A 22732-nucleotide genomic window follows, 5' to 3' on the forward strand; every position below is an offset into this window, starting at 1 on the left:
ACCAGAAAGAGCTTAGTAAGTTTAGGAATAGAAAGAAGGCTAGAGTTTACTAAATGAGAGGGAACACGGGAGGTGATGAGGCCAGGAAGACAGGTTGGGGCTGACTGGGCCCCTGCCTGCTTATCTGATCTAATCCGTTTTTCCAGGAGGCCTCCTAAGTGCTGCAGCCCTCATTTACTTCTTGGGCCAACTTGGGCAGCCTGTGGGTGGTGATGCTTTTTAAAAATCTCCATTTTTCCATTTTCTGAGAGCTTCCCGACATGCTTCCTTGCTTTTGCTTTTGCTTTTGCTTTTGCCTCTGGGTCCGGGCCTCCGGGGGCTCCAGAAATCCCTGCCAATAGGATCTCAAATTTTCAGTCTGCTGCCAGGCTCTTAATCAGGAAACAGGGCCCCATTTTTTCCTGGGACTTCTGAGCCAGCATCTCAGGCCTCAGGTGCCTCCCTCCGCCAAAGTAGGTTCAGGGAAACCAGGGTGCGCAGAGAGTGTGACTGGTATGGGCTTCCCCCAGCTCAGCATATATATGGGTACGTGGGTGTTACTGGCAGTGCCTGCAGCTGCGCTGGCTGGGAGGGAGCAGCCCAGCACCCACGCAAGACCCACACAGATGACATCACCAAAGCTAGCCCGGCTTGGGCCTATTTCTGTCAACACTCATGCTTCAGCATGCTCCGGCTACGCCAGTACCTGTACCTGGAGTTTGGGGGGGAGTCCCAGCCGAGTTGCCCCTTTGGCCTTGTGGGCCTGACCCCACAGGTGTTTATTTAGCAGACACTTAGAACAGCACTTGGTATGTAGTATAACTGCTTTACCCCCATTGGCTCATTTACTCTTCATTACAGCACTGAGATAAGTTCTCTCATTATCCCCATTTCACAGAAAAAAAATTGAGGCATGGAGAGATTAAGAGGCATACTCGTGAACACATAGCTAAGAGGTGGCAAACCCATCCAGGGTCCATGCTATGTTGCCTTCCATGTATGTATGAACGTTTTATTGTGTTTTCTTACCCCTTTCTTAATACCCTTACCTGATGTGTTTTCTATTTTCAATTATTTGGTTAAATACTGTTACAGGTTGGGTTCTTTGGGAAGCAGGCTTTGGGAAGCAGTGACAGAGGTTAGTGTGCAGAACATTTTTTAGGGAGTGCCCTTGGGATCAACACTGTGGAAGGGAGGGAAGGAAACAGGAGGGGATGCAGGGAGAAGTTAAGCTGTGATTCAGGCCTGGTGACAGCCTCAGCCAGCCCCCCCAGGGAGCTCTGTTGCAGCACCTCAATCAGCCATTGAATGTGGGCTGTCTTGGGAAGAGCACAGCCTTGGCCAGACAGCTGTCTGCAGCCACGGTGGTCTTAGGGAGCTCACAGGTTTCCCGGAAACAAGTGCTTCCTTGAAGGGGAATCTGAGTGGCACATCACTGTGCCCATCATAAACGTCTTCTTTCTTAGTCTTTTAAGTACTCTAAACATTTCTTAAAAGGCAAAAATATTGTACTGTAGAAATGGGATATGCTGTTATCCGAAGGAGGAATGTAATTTGGTTAATATGGGTTAACATGGCAGCTGTGATTGAGAATCGAATGTTGGCTGAGCTTCCTGGTAGCCAAAGCAAAAACCCTTTCTATTCTGATAATTGATTCCTTGGGGGAGAAAATTTTTCCTGGCTTTAAATTATAAAAGAAGTTTCTCAAGTGGACACTTATTTGATTGAAATAGTGGAGAATGTTCTCAGCAGATTAACAGCAAATGCCGACACAGTTTTCATTGTTCCTTGTAATGACCTCAAGTGAATATAGAAGGTATAAAAATATAGCTTAGTGAAGCCCCTTCCACAGTTGAAGGTAGGCAGATTTATAGACTTGCAGCATCAAATCTGATCCACGCATGAAACTTTATCCCTTTTCTTTAAACTTTAAAAAATTTTTACTCAGTAGTTTCTTTTTTTTTTTATTTTTTATTTTTATTTTTTATTTTTTTCAGTAGTTTCTTATGTTAGATGTCTGACCAGCCCTTCTCAAGCGTTTGAGTCAGCCAGTCTGCCCCTAAGCATACAGCTGCTACTTAATAAGCATTCACCTTAGTGCACTTTGAACTCCATCCCACAACCTGCAGTCTTGTCTTTTGAGCTCTCGTCCCCAGTATCCATCCACTGGCTCCACCTTAGTCACTGGGCCTCACACTTTTTCTGTCTTACTCTCTGCTCACCTGGGAGGTACTCTCAGCCGCTCCAGAACCTCATGTTTTCTGTCCCTCGGGGGGAAACCAGGCCAGGACTCTGCTCTCTCTGCTTCCCCTTTGCTGATGGGCTCCTCTAATGGGACCCAGATGTTGAGGCAGGAGAGCTGGACTCCAGATGTCCCTTCTTCAGGGAGGTGGCAGGGATACTGTAATTGCTTCGCTGCAGGCAGAGAAGGGGAGTGCCCTTGCTAGCCGCTGGCACAGGCCAGGCCGGACCTGCTGTTTTTCCACCTTTTCTTCCCTTCTTCCAACAAACACTCCTGATGCCTCCTCTATAGCATCGAGACAGCAGAATGAATCAGACTGAGTTCCCACTCCAGTAGTGGAGAGAGAAATGCCAACAGACGTTTGTCAACAGATGACAGTTCAGTGTGATAAGGGCCCCTGGAGCACTGGGAAGGGACAGCTGACCTTACTAGACCTGTTGGTGGCTGTGGGGACAGAGCAAAGTGAGGGGTATGCCTGAAGATATGGCAGCTCCAAATATAAGACAGTCAATCATCTGTTTTCACAATAAGGTCACTCCAGGTGTTTGTGGCTATTTTTGCAACTAAAATGTATTGATAAATATTTTTAGAGATGCATGATTCAGATGTCCACATATAAGTTTATTTAGTTACATATTTTATTTTTTAAATTTATTTATTTTATTTATTTCATTTTTGGCTGTGTTGGGTCTTCATTGCTGCGCGCGGGCTTTCTCTAGTTGTGGCGAGTGGGGGCTACTCTTCGTTGCGGTGCGCGCGTTTCTCATTGCGGTGGCTTCTCTTGTGGAGCACGGGCTCTAGGTGCGCGGGCTTCAGTAGTTGTGGCTTGCGGGCTCTAGAGCACAGGCTCAGTAGTTGTGGCACATGGGCTTAGCTGCTTCGCGGCATGTGGGATCCTCCCGGACCAGGGCTTGAACCTGTGTCCCCTGCATCGGCAGGCAGATTCTTAACCACTGCGCCACCAGGGAAGTCCCTCTTTACATGAATCTTCGACTTCTATATAGTTGTCGCCATTAAAGCCACTTTTTGAGTCATCTAGTATAATTTCTGAAAGCACGTCATCTTCTTAGTCGAGAAAGAGCACTTTTGAAAAATCAGCTTTATTAAGGAATAACTTACATAAACTAAAATGCACCCATTTTAAGTGTAAAGTTTGGTGAGCTTTGACAAACGTATACCCTCATGTGACCTCCACCCAGTTAAGTCATAGAACATTTCCATCACCCCAAAAAGTGTTTGGGTGTCCTTTTACAGTCAATCTCCCCTGCCCCCAGCCGGCAATCACTGTCTACTTTCTGTCACTACAGATTATGTGAGTTATGTGAGTTCTGAAATTTCATGTGAATGGAATCATAGAGTATGTACCCTTGGGTCTATGTTCAGCATAATGTTTTTGAGATTCATCTGTGTTGTTGCAGAGAAAATACTTTTTGAATCAGTATGTGATACTATCACTAGAAATTTTAACCTAAGCATAATTACCTTTTTGTATAACATTAAAACAGGTTTCTTTTCATTTCTCCCATAGATATATATTAATGATCTACATAATCACCACTTAAACTGTATTGCTTTAAAAATGTTACAGAAAATTTCAAATGTATATAAATGGAGACAGGATAGCATAGTGAAATGCATCCAGGATAGCATCAGCCAGCTTTAATTATGAACTGGTAGCCACTCTTGTTTTGTGTCAGACTCTACCCACTAACCCCTTCCATATAATTTTGACACAAATATTAGCTCTATAATGTTATCTATAAATATTTCAGTGTTTTTCTAAAAGACTCTTTAAAAACATACATACATAACTGCAGTACCATTTTCAAACTTGAAAAAATCAACACCCGTTTTGCTATTTAAAGTGATCTTGAAGAGGCCTGTTTACATGTAATACTTGGGATTGTGAGAAATAATTACCGAGTCTGTGGTAAATTTCTTTGCCTCCTTGTTTACTGGTTTTGTCAAGGGACTACTTATAATCATCCAAAACTAGCTTGACTGAGGTCATTTCAGGATAATGTGTTTTCTCCAAAAAGTGCTTTTTGGTTCGAAACAGTTGAGAGAATAACGCAATATATGAGGGATTTTGTAAGGACTGAAATATAAGTAAACTCTTTCCTCAGAAGAAAAAAAATTTTTTTCTTTTTAAGTTTTCTGTGGAGGAGAATACACCTATATTTGGTGTATGTGGTATTTAGGAGGTGATATCAGAGTTGGTGATTTACTGGTTGTGGAAGTGAGAGAAAGATGTGAAGGATGACGGCTGCCCTAGGTTCCAGTTGGGGGACAGAGTGGATGGTGGTGCAGTGGGCTTGGAGTGGTAGGTACTGAACTCGGTTCTAGAGACTTGAGATTGAACACGGACATCCCCACTGAGCCGTAGTTGGCAGTGCAGTATGTATCTGGAGCTCAGGAAGGGGGTCTAGGCTGGAGGTGCAGACATGGGGGTCATCATGTTCAAGGGTGAATGAAATCAGCTAGGCTGAGAAGAGAACCACAGCAGTTAAGGACCTGATAGAGGAGGAAACAGAAGCAACAGCCTGAGAGGGAGGGGTAAAATCAGGAGAGGGTGGCACCATGGAAACCCGAGAGAAGTGCTGTAAGGGAGTGGTCACACGTTGTATGATTCCATTTATGTGAGATGTCCAGGAAAGACAGATCTATAGAGAAAGTAGATTAGTGGAGGCTGGAGGTGGGAATGGGGATTAACTGTATGTGGGCATGAGGGATCTTACTGGGGGGAAGAAGTTCTAAAACTGATTTATGTTGATGGCTACACCACTCACTAAAGTTACTAAAAATCATTGTACAGTTGGAATGGGTGGATTTATGATATGTAAGGTATCAATAGTAGTTAAAAAAAAGTGGTCAAGTGTCCAGTGCCACAGTGAGTTTAAATAAGATGCAGAAGCAGAGCCCATTTAGTGGTTTGGTTGCTCATTCATGGGTGATTGTGATCAGAGCGGAGGGGGAACCGGAGGCAAGATGGGGCAGAAGCTAGTTGCAGTGGGTGGGGGAGTGACCGGGTGGTAGAGATGACTCATTCCAGGTGCTTGTGAAACAGAGAGAGGGAGGGGGTGGTGGCTGGAAAGGGTTGGGAGTTGTGGTTTCTTTTCTCGTTTTTTTTTTTTTTTTTTTTTTTTTAACGTGGGAGAGGCCTGAGGTAGACTTGACAGGGAGAACCGACAGGACGGGCTGACCAGACGTGGCGGGTGAGGGAGGAGCCAAGCAAGCACCTGGATGTCTGGCTGGGGTAGCGTGTGGAAGCGGTCTCCCTTTGCCCACAGCTGGACTCCAGCATCATGGAGGAGCCTGACAGGAGGGAGTGGGTCAGACCCTGCACATCTGGCCTCTGCTTCCAGACAAGGCTGGAAGTGGGAGGAGGGAACCTACCTGCCAGATGAACAGGAAGGGGTGGGTCTCCTGACTCCGTGTTCAAGCATCCTTTGGGGCCCTTCGTACCTGGCCCTCACCTACCTGTCTAGACTCTTCCCTCATCGCAGTGGCTAGGTCAGCTTCCCATTCTCTGGCTTGCTCTCCCAGCCTTGTTGCCACCACCCAGGATGTCCTTCACAACCATTCTTGACCAGTATCTAGTTGCCCTGCACCTGCCCTCAGCAGAAGGAAGGTCCTTGCCGGGAAAGGTGGGCACAAGTTTCTGCTCATCAGTAAAATCTGCCTGTAAGGCTGCCTGTCCCCGGTTTCTAGTTGTGGTCCAAGGTTTGTCCTCTGGTTGTGGCAGGTCCTGCTGAAGTGTACTGATAAGGCACTGGACGAGCCTCTCTTGTTACTGTTCCTTACATTCAGTGGTCTAGCTACCCCAGAACCATAGAATTCAAAAATGCCTGGCTGCAATCTCTTGCTCCAAAGCAATGGTGGCTACATAACCTCCTTTATTCCCTGGGGTGAATGCTGCTTCCCTCACTGGCCAGTGACATACAGGCTGCCAAGGACCCCTCAGGATTCTCTGCAGTGGGCCCAGCCCCAGGAAGTTCAGAGACCGTCAAGGAGATGGCTCTCCTCCCAGAATATACCTGTGCATGCTGGCAAGCTAGAAGGCTTAGGGCTAGCTAAGTGACCAATTCTGACCACTTTGGCCTGCCTGCCCCCTGCTCCATTTGACCAGGAGACCTCACCTTTCAACCTAATTCCAGACTTAGCTGTAACCTAGGATGAATGGAAAAACAATTTTTGTAGGGACCCTGGCCAGCTCAGGTACTAGAGCACAGAGAAGTGGTCACAGGCCACTCCCTCTCTCAATCAACAAAAGAAGTCTGCATTCCATCTGGGAGAGAGCTTCTGGGATCCAGTGTTCTGATTGGCTTAGTACCCTTCATTCCTGCCATCCTGACAGTAACCTTAGCCACATAAGCAAACCCAAAGAAGCTCCTACTGCTTCTTGCCAGCACACATGGAAAGTGTTCCAAAATCTGCCTCCTGAATACACTTGCTCCATCTTGCTCAATAAACCTACCCTAGGCTCCAAATATAGTTCTTGCACCCCACCTGTTCTTGTAGATTTTCTGTACTTGCCCTCACTTCCTGGGCCTGCCTTTTTCTAAGGATGTGGACTCTGGCTCCCTCCCCTTTGACCCACACCCACGGCAGCAGGACAGATGCAGCCCCTTCCAGGCCTGGCCCAGCCCCAGCTCCTGGGGAGGAAGGCACCACCGGAGCAGGCAGACCACATCCCACTCCAAGTCCCAGCCCCAGAGCTCCACTCTGGCCTGGGGCCCTGGGTGACAAAGAGGCAGACACCAAGTTTCCGTTAAGTTGTAGGAATTTATTTTAAATAACCTACAGTTGATTAAAAGGGAATTCATGATAAAAATAGAAGATACTTGAGGAAAGATGTGGGAAATGGACTCTGCACACACGCTAAACTAACAATGCCTCTAAAACTAATGATTATAGCAAAAAATGTCTTCACATTAAAATTCTGCTTTTTATGTGGTTTTTTTTTTCCATTTTTTACACAATTACAAAAGAAAAAATAAAAGCCCTAAAATCTTGATTATTTTTCCTTTTTTGGACCAAATACTCATTTTCCTCTAAATTTTTGACCTGTGGAACTTTTTATACAATAAAATCTTTCAAGTGAAAGACTGGGGTTTAAAATGAAAAAGATGGGTATCTGAAAGGGCACAGAGAATGTTCAGAACAAAGGATGATGGGAAAATGGTTTCAGTCACTGATTATTTCATTATCCTTAGACTCGCTCACCCCCTCTCATCCCTCCCCAGCCCCAATCTACACGATCTTTAAGATCAAGAAAAAGGTTTAAATATTTTAAAATAATTAAAAAGAAATAAAAATTCACATTTAAAAAGGAACACTCAAGTCAGGAAATATTTTCCCATCATGCTTTTCTGTGAACAGGTGTCTGAACCAAAACACTGCCGATGTCACGACTGCTTCAAGTTTAATGAAAACTGATTCCCATGACAATAGATAGTGACAACTCTAACAGGTGCGCTGGGTTTTTGTTCTACTTAATTTTAAATTCCTGAAATGGGGGAGAGGGGAGTTTAGGAACTCATTTCTATTAAAATATAGAAGTTATTGCAAAACCCTAACTGTAAAAACGCACCAATATAATCGGACTTCATATACAGTAGCTAAGAGAATCCAAATGTTTCAGTGAAACAGTGAATTTGCCTGGCAGAACTCTGACAAATTCCCATCCACTTGACCCCTTGAAAATAAAAACAAAATTCAAAACAAATCATACAGCTAGAATTTTGATATCTGAAATATTTTTAAATAAGTTGTCCATAGGACAACTGGCTCAGCTCTCCCTTATAATATTTCCAGGTTTATCTTTTCTCAAAGATGTTGCTTTGTTAAGACTTGCTGCCTCTTTCCCTCAGGTGCGAGGGCAGTCGAGGCTCACAGTTTATCCATCTGCCCCAAACCACACTGTTCCTTTTCACAGATCCCTGCCCCTCAAGACTGGCTAGAACTCGTAGTCCTCATCAGCCATGTCGATGGCCCAGGCAAACTTCTCCCGCTGGGTTTTGTTGTAAATTTTCTCAATTGGGACCCCCCACTTCTTGCACCTGCAGACAAGGGAGAAAGAACGGGGATTAGTGTGTCTCAGGGAACAAACGGGCCAGACCCAAGGCTGAGGCTTGGATGTGCCACCTTCTCCTTCACATCCATCTGGTGAGAATGAGAGTTAATGAGGTACCAGACATGTTTCTTAGAGCTTCATGTGCTCAACTCATTTAATGTTGACAAAGACTTTTAAAGTAGATGCTATTATAGATGTACAAATGAAAAAGGTACAGATGAAAAACTAAGGCAGAGAAGTTAGGTAATTTGCTTTCATTCTCATGCAGCTAGTTAGCATGGAGCTGAAAAGTGAACCCAAGCCGTCTGGCTCCAGAGTCCATGCTCTTAACCACTGCAGTCTATTGCCTGTCAAGCTAACCAAACCTCCAGCACCAAACAAGGCAAAAAGAGTAGAAAGGGTACAAGAGCTCGCTGGAACCCCTGGCCCAGAGGAGCAGGGCCATAGGAGATGACTGCTCCTCCTAGGCCCAGAAGCTAATAACTCAAGTTAATTAATAAGCATCTTCCAAAAAAGCCATTTATTTTGGATGTTGGGGCCGGGGGGTGGGGGGTGGTCCAGGGAAACAAGCAAACAGTAGTGCAAACTCTTTGCATAGGTTGCTCAGATCTGTATTCTCATTTTTTTTTCTCCTTGTTCATACCTTACTTCCTTCACTTGTAAAAAAAAAAAAAAAATTTTATTGAAAAGTTAAAGTGTAGGTAGATGGGTGGGCTCTTTTGTATCTTTCCTCCAATAAGGACTAAGAGTCTCCATTCTTATCCTAAAGTTCCATTAGGGGTAGGGACTGTACCTGCATTAACAGACATAAACACACTCCAAGATGGTGTAACAGTGTTGACCATTTAGGACCGTCCAGGATGTTCCAATGCATTTGTAGTGGGCACAGCAGAAGACAGAGGTTTCCCAGAGGACTCTTAAGTGTGCAGCGTAGGAACTGCATGTGAAAGCTGACAATGCTCTTGGAACCCCCATCACCCTTCTCAAGCCAGCAGGTGGAGTTCAAGAAGGGTGCGGTGCTTACCAAGCCACGGTGATCCTCGGGTCCAGATAATTGAGTTTGGAGGTTCCCAAAGCAATTTGTTTGTTCTCCTCTCGGTCTGTGGCTTGTACTTCAAGCTTCATCAACTGCTCCTCCAGTCTCTGCACAGCCTTCTTCTTTGACTCTACCACCCTGGAAGAAAGGAAGTCATCAAGAGCCAGGCCTGGCCTCTGGACAAGAGCACTGCAACCCCATGGTGCCATCCAGGGGCAGTAAAAGCAGAAAAGCCCCAGGTACAGGGATTTCTAAAAGACATCACTCAGAAACCCTAGAAAAGCTAGGGCCTCTGGCTGGTGCTCCGCCCTTTTTTCTCTCACAACCAACCCCCAGCTTTGTATCACACCAGGCACGTACTTCTTGGTTTTTGCATCCTTAAGGACCTTGGCATCAGCCTTAGCACTTTTCAGGTCTCTCCGGGCATCTGCTAGCTGTTCCTTCTTGGCATCAATCTGGGTGGGGAAGAACAATAAGATTTAGGAATAAAGTAAGCCCAGAGAATACAAAGAAGGGCTCCTCAAGAGAAGATGAAACCTAGAAGTTGTCTACACCAGGCAGGCTGCCTTGGTGGTTTGCCAGGTCAAAACAACTAGGGGTGGCTTCATGAAGGCACAGAGTAGATGTGCAGCGGGTGCTGAATTCAAATGCTAGTTGGCCATTTACGTTCTTCAGTCACCCTTGAAGAAATGAGGGTTTTATAGGCAGTGACCCAGGGCCCGCATTAATCCAGAAGCTCAGGGAAAAGAACCCACTGGGACTGGGAATGTGGGTGCTAATCTTTCAGTCAGAGAACACTTTGGTTTTAGATACTGGGAGAGGAGGGCTACAGGTGAGAGCTATTTATCAAATGGCTCTTGTGCCAGGTTGTCGCTTCCATTCCAAGACTACTACTGCAGGAGATACTCTTTATGAAGCTGAGATAGGGTCCTTGCATCTACTGAGCGCAGCTCATTCCTCAGATTCTACCAGAGTGGGAAGGAGCTGCCAACTTCTCAAGAAAGAAGGATGCACTGAAGAGAATATCCGAGGGACTAGAAAATGGCAATTAAAAGGTACCCAGGAGGCCAAACAGCTTAGCTTAGTCTGTTCCAAGCCAATACATGGCATGGCCTGGCTTTGGCATTCTGTTTTTAAAAGGAGAGAAAACTGAGATGGGAAGGAAATTAAAATGGTTATCACCCAAAGCAGATTTGAAAACTTTTTAGCTGTGGAGCTCTTTTTCCAAATGAAATCTCATGGGGACCCAGTCTTTAAAGGAAGAGAAAAAGGCAGTTCCAGTCTTTCTTGCTTGAAAGAACCAGTTCTAAGTTCTTCTTACTTAAGCAACACTGTGGAGTTAGAGCCCCAAAGCAGTGAGCTCACACTGCTGGGAGCAGGAGAACCCCTGACCTGTTATATTACCTTGCTAACCTGTAAGGTCAAGGGAACCTCTGCCGAGTAAATACATGCCTGACTCATACACACTGAGCTGTTGCTCTCAGCCTGGAATTGTCTGTTAGATTTACACGCACAGCCTAAGACTGGAAACAGAGGTCACCATTGTGAGAGAATCATTAAATGTGTTTTACTATGAATGGCTTACTTCCAACATCTATGTTGTCCAAAGTCAAGCTGAAGGAACTGACACAAAAGCATCACAGACACCACTAGCCAGATTCTTAGGCCAGAAATGCAACAAACCACAATCTTTTAACCATTTCTGTGAATGCTAAATTGGCAGGCTATGTCAAATTCTCTCAAAGCATCAAAGACTCCATTGATTCACTTGGCAAACAGGGGCATGTGTTTGCTTTGTGGGCACACAGGAGATGGTTCCTGTGCTTAGAGGGCTCGTCTGGCAGGCAGCCTGGGTGCCAAACAGTGGTTCCAGAGTAAGACCAACAAAAGGCCTCCTCATGCTCCAGGGAGGGGTCTCCTGAATTAGGTAAATACCACCTGAATAGTCATGCTTTTATTTCTGGCTTGAAATGACACATGAGGAGAGTAAACGGCACCAGATGACTGCCATTAACAGAGCTGCTAGGATGGGCAGTCTGTACAGGTTCTTTGCCTGCCAGTCACATGATCCAAGGATTTGAGATGTCTATGGACACACATTTATTTACTGTGGATGTGTCCATCCCTTCAGGAAAGCCAGATGGCATCTGTAGCGTGAACTGCAGGTTGTGTGTGTCTTTTGACCTGTATGTACTACACCTGGGTATCTATCTGGAAGAAATTTCAACAGAAGGAAAACACCCTGGGCCTGAAAATATGTGTGCAGCCTCACTCTACAGCAGTAGTTTTTAAACTCCAGTTGTCCAAGTACAGTATTCTGTGAATGCAGATGGAAAAGAATCAATCTGTAGTTTAATTAACCTCTAGTTGAAACTCATCATTTCTTCTTCAGTTATGAGTGTGGGCAATTAAACACAGTAATATCAGTAGTATCTATGACTTTATCACCCATAGCTAGTTCATATATTTTCATATTATAATTGCTGCAGAAATCAAAGTATCATTTATATTCATGACTACCTTGACATTTACAGTAATTATTAGACCCACCTAAGATCTAACTTAATAAGTTAATAAGGAAGGACATCTATTACTATATCAGACTTTTTGGTAAACATATTTCAAGATAATTGGTTTACTATGTAACCCATGTGTCTGCTTTGTAGTGAAATATCTACAAATTCTCATTGTGGATTAATACATTAGAATGGATTAGTTATGTAGCCATTGGTAAAACAGAAATGCACATCATCAAATGTTAAGTGCCTTGCCACTTAAAAGCTCAGTACCAGGCAGAGCTGGAGGAAGGAGAGAGGCACGTGGAAGAGGAACAGCGTCTAGTTGTTTGCACATCACCCTCTCCCTCTAGGGCAGCAGCTCTGGCACACAGCCTGTATTCAACAGATGTTTGATGATGAGCTATATAAAAACAGGATTCATGTGGAATGTGTAGAAATAAAAATCGTTGTGCTAGGATTAGGGGGAAATTAAATATTGTTTCATCATCTTCAATTTAAAACAATCTAATTTGGAAATAGTTGTATTTCTGGGCTATGGAAAGGAATTGTGAAGACTATGTTTATCCTCATGTATAAGGATAATAATTAGCAGTATTTCAAAGAGGGTACATCAAATTTACCTTCTCAACACAGAATAAAGACTTGCTGAACAATGAGTACCTGATATTCAGTATCTTGATCAGCAATAGCTACTACCAAATTTCCATTTATTTAGCATGAACCTTTCTGATATCCCAGCCAGAAGGGTGGAGTATAAATGCCCATAGCAGACATGCTTCTCTTCATTTTGCTACCCCACCATCCACATCCAAAATACCTTAGATTGCAAGTTCATCATGGACTTCTCAAAAGTTTTTGGTGGTGCCCTCTGATGGTTACAAAGAATTGCAACGGCTCGGTTGGCACGGTTATAAGATAGTATCTTTGCTGGGATGTTCTCATCAGCTGTAAAGAAAGAAACATGGTAGTAAGAGTCCATCTGTATAAGAAGAGAGAACACACAATGTCCCTTTCCCCAGTGCTTTATCCTCACGTAAAGGTTTTACTGGTCCTCATCTCATTCAGATGATCAATTCAGGTTCCCCCAAGGCACAAGGTCAAAATCTGAGAGTCAAGAGAATCATCTGCTTGCCTCAGTGCCCACCTCCCCCATCTAACCACCCACCCAAAATAGCCTGAAGAAAATATGGGAATTGGGACAGAAAGAGCCTGTGGAGGAGGGTAAAATGAAGGGACCAGAAATTTTACATTTTAAAACCACAAGGCACTATATCTTTCAGAAAGAAAAATACAAAGTGTCATCTAAGAAGTGTTTTTACTTGTGTCATATAGCATTCTTCACCCCACCCTAAAATACTGACCCTCAACATACCCATCTTTGGCTTTTTGAATACCATTATCTAATACCATTTGACATATTTCTAGAGGACAGTGGAAATTCAGCAGTGACTAGGCTCCAGAGGAAAAAAGCTTGTGGATCTCGGTAATACTTTCTGCAGCTACTTTTTAGGAGGACACTACCTACTCTTTTTTTTCTTTTATACTTATTTATTTATCTATTTATTTGGCTGTGTGGGGTCTTAGTTGTGGTATGCAGGATCTTCATTGTGACATGCAGGCTCTTTTGTTGCAGCACGTGGGCTTAGTAGTTGCAGCATGGGGGCTCTCTAGTTGTGGCGCGTGGGCTCTAGAGCACGTGGGCTTAGTTGCCCTGCAGCATGTGGGATCTTAGTTCCCCGACCAGGGATCGAACCCACATCCCCTGCATTGGAAGGCGGATTCTTAACCACTGGACCACCAGCGAAGTCCCGAATACTACCTACTCTTAGGAGGGAAAAAAAGAAACCTCAGGGAAAGGATTTGCTCCTATGCTGTTTTAGTAGCCATGACAACCTTACTCTCTCCAATTTAACAGAACATCGTAGCACTTTATCTTCATTCTATGAGCTTTTAAATAACATAGACATAAAACACAAATGCAGGCATTTTCAGAGCAGATAGAAAGCCCCTGTCAGCGTTTCATAAACCTATTCTAGAAGCTAGAGTAGGAATAGGGGAAACAGCACTGATCTGTTTATACATCTAAGCCTTAGCCCTCTATTAGAGGTATGGAGGGAAAAAGTTTCCAGTCACAATGTTAAGGAGGAAAAGTAGAACAGATCTAGGACTTAGCTGAGTAAGGATAGTGGTCATCATCGGTAAGGCTATGGGCCCTATCTGGTCAGGCAATACTTACGAGCTGTGAGTTCCTTTAGCTGCTGCTGTAGCGTGATGGAGGCATTGTATGTACGGAACACCTTCGCTGTCAAGCCCTCCATGAGATCCTGAAGATGTTTATTTAGAATACCGGTCTGGAGGAGACAAAGCAACGAAGAGGATGTTGGGATTTAGGTAAAAGCCATACATACCACCCTGGCCCTTCTGGCAAGCTCCAGGACATTTATGCCAGTGCAATTACACCTTGCCAAGTTTACTGTCCTGCCAGTGGGAAGTTAGGAAACGGGAGAAGAATTCCAGAATACAGAGTTGCATGTACCTCCCAAAGAAGCACACTTCAGTCTTAAGCAGGCCAATAAAGCAACTGTATCCTTCCCTATTAAGATCTTCCCCAATAAGATTTCAGGGACAGGTCTTGGGTCTCTAGCACAGGTGGCTGAGCATCCAGCCAAGGGAAGGCTCTGCAGGAGCCAGAGGATAACAGGCAGGGTTCGTCCACCCCATCCCAGGGCTTCGGCCATGGATTTGCTGTGTGCCTGAGGAAGGGAGGGTATACAGGGTGTCCCAGGACAGGCCGAGGGGAGAGCCCCAGTCACTCCCAGGCAAACCTCTCCTTTAGGAGCTTGGGAGGCTCTGGCTGGACCCCTCTTCAACCCAGTGCAGTTTGCCCACTCACATTGAGTCTATCAAAAAGATCATCCTCAGGCTGTTTGTTCTCCATAAATAGTTGTAAGTTCTTAAAAACCTAAAAGAAATAAGCAGAGCCTAATTATTATTATTTTTGAAACCTCTACTTTGGAAATAACTGCAACTTAAAACTTGCCAACAAACCAACCAACCCCACAGAGTACAAAGAAACACCCATATCCTTTACCCAGATTCACCTACCATTAATATTTTACCTCATTTCCTATTTGTGCAGTGTACACATACACTCATTTCCTTTCCACATTTATATGTGTATATACACAATTATTCGTTCAGAACCATTTCTGGGTACTTACATAATTATGGCCCTTTACCCTTGAATACTTCAGTGTGTTTCCTAAGAATAGAGATATTCCCTTATATACACACAGTACTTCTCAGCTTTATAAATTTATACTGACACATTTTTATCCAATCTATTGTCCATATTCCAATTTTGTCAGTTGACCCAATGATGTTCTTTTCCTCCCCGGTATGGAATCCAACCTAAACTCAGATATTACATTTAACTGTCAGATCTCTTTAGCTTTGTTTAATCTGGAACATTTCCACAGCCAGCAAAACCTAATTACTGATGAAACATCAGACTGCTGAAGGGCTGGACTACTGGGGTACTACACTCTGTAAGGTCTCCAGTTCAAGCCCAGTACTTCTGGGGGACCATGGTGCTGCAGCACCCTCTTCAGCTATGGGCTCAGAGATCCGGGGACTCAAGGGCTACCTTTTTGCTGAATGAGGAGTTGGGGGAAAGTTGAGCAATGCTACGAAAATGACAAATTTGCAACATGACCAGGGAATACTGAAGTGTGGTTAGATCATTAAAACAGTGTGATGGGATAAACCTAATGTGCAGTTCGTTGTGAGGGCCAACTCTCTATAGCATTCTCTGTTGAATGCTGCCACAGGAGATGGCCCCTCATTCCCAGTAAAGTAGCATGGGGTGAGGGGTGAGGGGCAGGGACTAAAAGGAGGTACACAGGACACCAAACAATACCTCTCCACTCTCTTTCAAGCCATTTCTTCTAGTGTTCAGCAAAGCACAGAGCACAGAAAAAGCACTCAACAAATGCTTGTTGAATGAATGAATGAAAAAACAGGCCAGGGAGCTCAGGCCACATTAACTTACTCGTTTCTCAACGGGGACTTTGTTATAGTATCTGATTGAGTCCTTTCCCAGGAAGTCAAACTCTACCACATATTCCTGACCATCCAACTCTGGGTGCAGATTGATGTGTTCCACACGAAGTGAGCAGCAACCCACAGTGTCCGCTGTTTCCCCTTCCTCCTTCTCATTGCCTGCTCGCAGAGCAAGCTGTCCAGGGATGAGAGAAGGAAAAAAAAAAAAAAAGATAAGCATGAATGAAGAAACATCAACATCATAGGCTCTGTAGGAAACCAAAATCAGAAGCCTCCCAATTCTCTTCGGGGACAGAGCATCAGTTTGCAAGGCCTGGGAATTCCGGATCTGCATTGTTGCTTCTTCCCTTATAAAATGAAGTGTGGATCATCAAGGGATATTAAACTTTCCCAGAAATCTAAGCTTCTGTTTACTCTTGTCCTTTCAAATGGGGATAGAGGAAAGAACATATTTAAAACTCTGGGCAATCAGACTCAAAAAGCTAGTCTCGTAATTTTGCTTAATTTTTAAGACAATTAAGAACTTGTGTTAAAATAAATATACTCAGTGAAAAACCGGGGGAAAACATGAAATCTTTTTCTTCCAAAAGAGTGCTGAGAAACTGATCTTCAAAGCACTGACTTCTAAACTGTAGTTGTGATACGTTGGCAGATTATTTAACCAAATTTAAGGATTATAACCATCCTTTTTAAAAACAAGAAAGAAAAAAACATCAGAATTCACTGCTCATAGAAAGGCTAAGCATTATTTTGTGCAACATTTGTTTCAGTTACACACAAACATATTTATGTGTTGGGTTGTGATATAAAATAGAATTTTGGGGGGTGGTGCATTGTCAGAAAGAGTTTGAAAATGTCAGTATTTCTGGCACATTCAGATTCATGAAGATCCTCCTATTAGGCAGACTGTATCTAGACAGCATCAGACACTGAACACCTCTCTCTCCACTTCCACCTTCCTTACTGGACCAGAGATCAGGTGAGCAGGACCCCAGGTGTCTGGGCTGTCACTGCCTCTCCAGCAGTACCTATAGCACAGGGCCTGGAGGAGTAAATGCTTCCCACATCTCTGTTAAGATGAACACGGTAGACGACGTGACAGGAAGATGCTCTCACCTTGTCGATGAAGTACAGAGCTACAGCTCTCTGCCGGACTTTCATCTCTTTGGACTTCCAGTCTTCCCGGTACTGGTTCCGGATCTTGTCCACACACTTCTTCAGCCGCCGAGCAGTCTCATATTTCTGCCAGTCTTTCTCACCCTGCAAAAGACCCAGTGCCAAAGGTGGATTGCTTAGGGACGGTGGAGTAAAGACAGTTACTGAATATCCAAGTTCAGAGCTCTGAACCAAGAGAAGGAACTTGAGCTTCAGTTAAGCAAGGCATATACCTGATGAGAACTCACGCTGTCCCATTTCCCTGACAAGCAGAACTGGCTCCTGTCTGATTGCTAAGAAAGCCTCTGGCTTTCATTTTGTGAAATGTTTATGTTCTTAAGAAAAGCCCACATGACATGTCCCCAAAATTAACTTCTGTCAACACAAAGGGTATAAACATCCCTATTCCCACATCAGCATCACAGCTTTGCTGCTGAATCTGTGACCCAACAACAGTTTTCTGCTAGGAGTGAATTTCATTAAATTCAAGACAATCATTCACAATTTGATGGAACTGTCAAGGAAGCAGAACCAAAGATAACAACATGTAATTACTAAGGAACACAATGACTTCCAGGAACAGCTATAATTATTCACCATTTTCTAACTTCTGCATTTAAAAGTATTCTTAATGAGATTCAGGGCAACAGTGTTACTGGGAAGACTTTTTTTTAACATTAGAGCTTTTAGTGGCAGGTTTAAAAATTGATTCTAAAGCCAATGAAAGGTTTTAAAAAGGGTGTGAAAAGACAATCTAATCAACAGTGATGGAAGAAGATTTCCGTTACCTTGTTGAATGGAAAAAGATTCACAAGCAAGGACTGATAATAATGTCAAGTGAGAAAGAAAAGGAAGGAAAATAAAGAAAATCCAAGAAATCCAAAAGGGCCAGGGAATATTACAAGGCCTGAAACAGACTATATGACATGAACACAGGGACAGAATTTGAGAACTCAAGAATCTCAGCTCTTAGTTCCCCCAGCCCACAACCAAAGAGAGTTGCAGTGATTTCTACCTATGACATAGACAGGTGGTCTTTGAGGCATAAGAACTGCGATCAAGGTACCTGGCCTTCTGAGCACGCAGGTGTGTAGGGCACATGGAGCAAGAAATGTCTTCTGGGGCTTCCCTGGTGGCGCAGTGGTTAAGAACCCGCCTGCCAATGCAGGGGACACGGGTTCGAGCCCTGGTCCGGGAAGATCCCACATGCTGCGGAGCAGCTAAGCCCGTGTGCCACAACTACTGAGCCTGCGCTCTAGAGCCCACGAGCCACAACTACTGAGCCTGCGCGCCTAGAGCCCGTGCCCTGCAACAAGAGAAGCCACCGCAATGAGAAGCCCGCGCACCGCAACGAAGAGTAGCCCCCGCTTGCCGCAACTAGAGAGAGCCCACGCACAGCAAAGAAGACCCAAGGAAGAGAGAGAGAGGGAGAGAAAGAAAGGGAGAAACGGAAGGGAAGAAGAAAGAAAGAAACGTCTTCTACTTCTAGTTCCTAACATTCAGAAATGAAAGCTACGCTAATGAGTCATCAGCACTCTCCCACAGCTGTGTGTGGACTAGTTGTATATGCTTGTTTGGCTACAAAACAAGAGGCTCAAAGCAATCTTGAGAACGAAAAATGGAGCTGGAGGAATCAGGCTCCCTGACTTCAGGCTATATTACAAAGCTACAGTAATCAAGACAGTTTGGTACTGGCACGAAAACAGAAATATAGATCAATGGAACAGGATAGAAAGCCCAGAGATAAGCCCACGCACATATGGTCACCTTATCTTTGATAAAGGAGGCAAGCATATACAGTGGAGAAAAGACAGCCTCTTCAATAAGTGGTGCTGGGAAAATTGGACAGGTACATGTAAAAGTATGAAATTAGAACACTCCCTAACACCATACACAAAAATAAACTCAAAATGGATTAAAGACCTAAGTGTAAGGCCAGACACTATCAAACTCTTAGAGGAAAACATAGGCAGAACACTCTATGACATAAATCACAGCAAGATCCTTTTTGACCCAGGTCCTAGAGAAATGGAAATAAAAACACAAATAAACAAATGGGACCTAATGAAACTTAAAAGCTTTTGCACAGCAAAGGAAACCATTAACAAGACGAAAAGACAACCCTCAGAATGGGAGAAAATATTTGCAAATGAAGCAACTGACAAAGGATTAATCTCCAAGATTTACAAGCAGCTCATGCAGCTCAATAACAAAAAAACAAACAACCCAATCCAAAAATGGGCAGAAGACCTAAACAGACATTTCTCCAAAGAAGATATACAGATTGCCAACAGACACATGAAAGAATGCTCAACATCATTAATCATTAGAGAAATGCAAATCAAAACTACAATGAGGTACCATCTCACACCGGTCAGAATGGCCATCATCAAAAAATCTAGAAACAATAAATGCTGGAGAGGGTGTGGAGAAAAGGGAACCCTCTTGCACTGTTGATGGGAATGTAAATTGATACAGCCACTATGGAGAACAGTATGGAGGTTCCTTAAAAAACTAAAAATAGAACTACCATACGACCCAGCAATCCCACTACTGGGCATATACCCTGAGAAAACCATAATTCAGGAAGAGTCATGTACCAAAATATTCATTGCAGCTCTGTTTACAATAGCCAGGACCTGGAAGCAACCTAGGTGTCCATCATCGGATGAATGGATAAAGAAGATGTGGCACATATATACAATGGAATATTACTCAGCCATAAAAAGAAATGAAATGGAGGTATTTGTAATGAGGTGGATGGAGTTAGAGTCTGTCATACAGAGTGAAGTAAGTCAGAAAGAGAAAAAGAAATACAGTATGCTAACACATATATATGGAATCTAAGGGAAAAAAAAAGGTCATGAAGAACCTAGTGGCCAGACGGGAATAAAGACACAGACCTACTAGAGAATGGACTTGAGGATATGGGGAGGGGGAGGGGTGAGATGTGACAGGGTGAGAGAGTGTCATGGACATATATACACTACCCGGTGTAAAACAGATAGCTGGTGGGAGGCGGCCGCGTGGCACAGGGAGATCAGCTCGGTGCTTTGTGACCACCTGGGGGGGTGGGATGGGGAGGGTGGGAGGGAGGGAGATGCAAGAGGGAGGAGATGTGGGAACATACGTATGTGTGTGACTGATTCACTTTGTTATAAAGCGGAGGGTGGCACACCATTGTAAAGCAATTATACTTCAATAAAGATGTTTAAAAAAAAAAAAAAAGAGGCTCAGTAACTACCTGTTGTTGTGGGTGGGTGGTTTAGTAGTTGAGTGATACAGGAGAAATATCCAAGTTCTATATACTGACAATGGGAAGCTGAAAACTTCTCTCTGGTTTTTCTAAGTACATTCTGACATTTAAGAGGGCAAATAGGACTTCCCTGGTGGTGCAGTGGTTAAGAATCCGCCTGCCAATGCAGGAGACACGGGTTTGATCTCTGGTCTGGGAAGATCCCACATGCTGTGGAGCAGCTGAGTCCGTGCGCCATAACTACTGAAGCCCGCACGCCCTAGAGCCCGCACTCCACAAGAAGAGAAGCCACTGAAATGAGAAGCCCGTGCACCGCAACGAAGAGTAGCCCCCGCTCACCGCAACTAGAGAAAAGCCCGTGGGCAGCAACAAAGACCCAACGCAGCCAAAAAAAAAAAAAAAGCAATTACACATCTTAAAAAAGAAAAATAAAAGAGGGCAAATAAGAAAAAGGTGTGGTAGAAACTTTCCTCATGTAAGTAATAAATTTCAAGTCAGTAATAATTCTCCCTGACAATCATTCTTATATACACACCCACGAGAGATGGGACACAAAAGGCTCATCTTCAACAGTACAGTCTCCAGCTCAGAAGTGGGCTCTCTCCCATCATTCTGATACACACAGGCCTACCAAAACCTGAGTCTGAGTCTTCGAAGTCCAGTAGGGTTACATTTGCTCATTCCTTAGTCATACCACTGAAACAAAGTTTAGAAAACCTAACAAGTAAGTCATTCACGGGATAACCACAAGACCAACTTTTCTTCACAGGTTGGCTAGGCTCCTGGCACAAGGATCCAGGATTCTCTCAAATAAGGACACAGAGATGGGGGTGGTGGGAAGAGCCACCTTGTCTAGGTCTAACAGGAGAGGGCTGGCCTCTAGGAAGTATGCATATCCCTGTGCCCTTCAGTTTCCCTAAACAGAATCCAGAGAGTGAACAGCAATCTGAACCCCACACATAATTTAAACAAAAGACAATAAATTGGCCCTACGTGTTTATACTATGTTTAAAAATAAAATCCAACCAGCTTTCCATACATGCCCATTCTTAAATATGTTTGTCTTCTTATTATTGATTTGTAGAGTTCTTTATAGATTCAAATCCTTTTCAGATAAAAGTAGTATATTTTCTTCCAATACTTCCTATTCAACCTTTCACTGAGTAAATCTTCTAAAAAGATTTTACGTTATGCAGATTTAAGTATACAGTTAGATCAGTTTTGACCATCCATAACCCATGTAACCTATACCCCATCAAGTTAGAGAATATTTCTGTCATTCCAGAAAGTTCCCTTAGGACCCTTCCCAGTTGATCACCAAGCAACCACTGACCTTTTAATCTGATTTCTATTATCATAGATTAGCTTTGACTAATCTAGAATATTATTTAAGTGGAATCATAAAGTTTAGATTCTCATGTCTGGCTGCTCACCGTGTTTTAAAGATTCATCCATGTTGTTGTATTTATCAGCAGTTCACTCCTTTTACCTTGCTGGTATATTCTATGACTATCTCTAATGTGTTTGACTACACTACACTGTGTTTATTCTGATGATGGACCCCTGGGATGTTTCCAGTTTTGGACTCGCATAAATATAGCATTATGAACACTGTTGTATAGGTCTTTTTGTGGACATATGTTTTCATTTTATTTGCAGCAAAATTACCTAGAACTGGAATTAGTATTTTATTGTGGTTTAAATCTGCATTCCACTGATAACTGGTGATGCTGACTACTCTTTCATGTGCTTTTTTACTGGCCAATCCTCTACCTTCTAAAGCATCTGTCTTTTGCTCTTTTTTATGGGGATGTTTTGTCTTTTTATTATTGAGGGATAGGAATTCTTTGTATATTTGAGATATAAGTCTTTTGTCAGATATACATGTTGCAAATGTCTTCTCCCAGTCTGTTACTTGTGTATTTATTATCTTAGCAGTGTCCTCTGTTGAACGTAAGTTTTTATTTTTAATAAAGTCCACTGTATCAACTGCTTATTGTTAGTGTTTATTTTGTGTCCTAAGAAATCTACTCTAAGGTAATGAAGATGTTCTACCATGATTATCATCTAGAAGTGTTAATGTTCTAGCTCTTACACTTAAAAATTTAGAACTGTATACTAAGAAGTCAGGTTCAGAATGCAATTTTTAAAAAAATAAGCACATCTTATTTTCTCCTTCTAATAAAACTCACCAAAATCAGAGCTTCCCAAAACTATAAAGTTTTACAAAGACATTTTCCTTCAATCCAGCCCTGTATCCCCAGATGGTTACATTTAAAAGGTTGTAGACACATACATCTTTGAAACCCCTAGGTCCTAAAGAGAGAAAAAACAGAAGTGGGTATTCGGCACTGAGAATATCTTGGTATGACTGAATGCAATGTGATAGCAACAATGATACTGAAGG

General features: G+C 43.4%; 1 protein-coding gene across 1 annotated transcript in view; it reads right to left on the reverse strand.

The window, feature by feature from the left end:
• Positions 1–7005: 7005 nt before the first annotated feature.
• The window catches only part of TOP1 (DNA topoisomerase I), an 87699-nt gene continuing 71972 nt past the window's right edge, over positions 7006–22732 (reverse strand). Inside the window, exons 14-21 of the mRNA XM_061208138.1 lie at positions 17031–17174; positions 15904–16089; positions 14746–14814; positions 14089–14203; positions 12670–12797; positions 9694–9788; positions 9322–9471; positions 7006–8283 (exon numbers count right to left, since the gene is read on the reverse strand). Of these exons, the coding sequence (XP_061064121.1) occupies positions 8181–8283; positions 9322–9471; positions 9694–9788; positions 12670–12797; positions 14089–14203; positions 14746–14814; positions 15904–16089; positions 17031–17174 (990 nt within the window). The 3' untranslated portion in view covers positions 7006–8180. The remainder of the gene's footprint in view (positions 8284–9321; positions 9472–9693; positions 9789–12669; positions 12798–14088; positions 14204–14745; positions 14815–15903; positions 16090–17030; positions 17175–22732) is intronic.

Source organism: Eubalaena glacialis, chromosome 13 (genome assembly GCF_028564815.1).
Source record: "Eubalaena glacialis isolate mEubGla1 chromosome 13, mEubGla1.1.hap2.+ XY, whole genome shotgun sequence".
NCBI classification, from domain to species: domain Eukaryota; kingdom Metazoa; phylum Chordata; class Mammalia; order Artiodactyla; family Balaenidae; genus Eubalaena; species Eubalaena glacialis.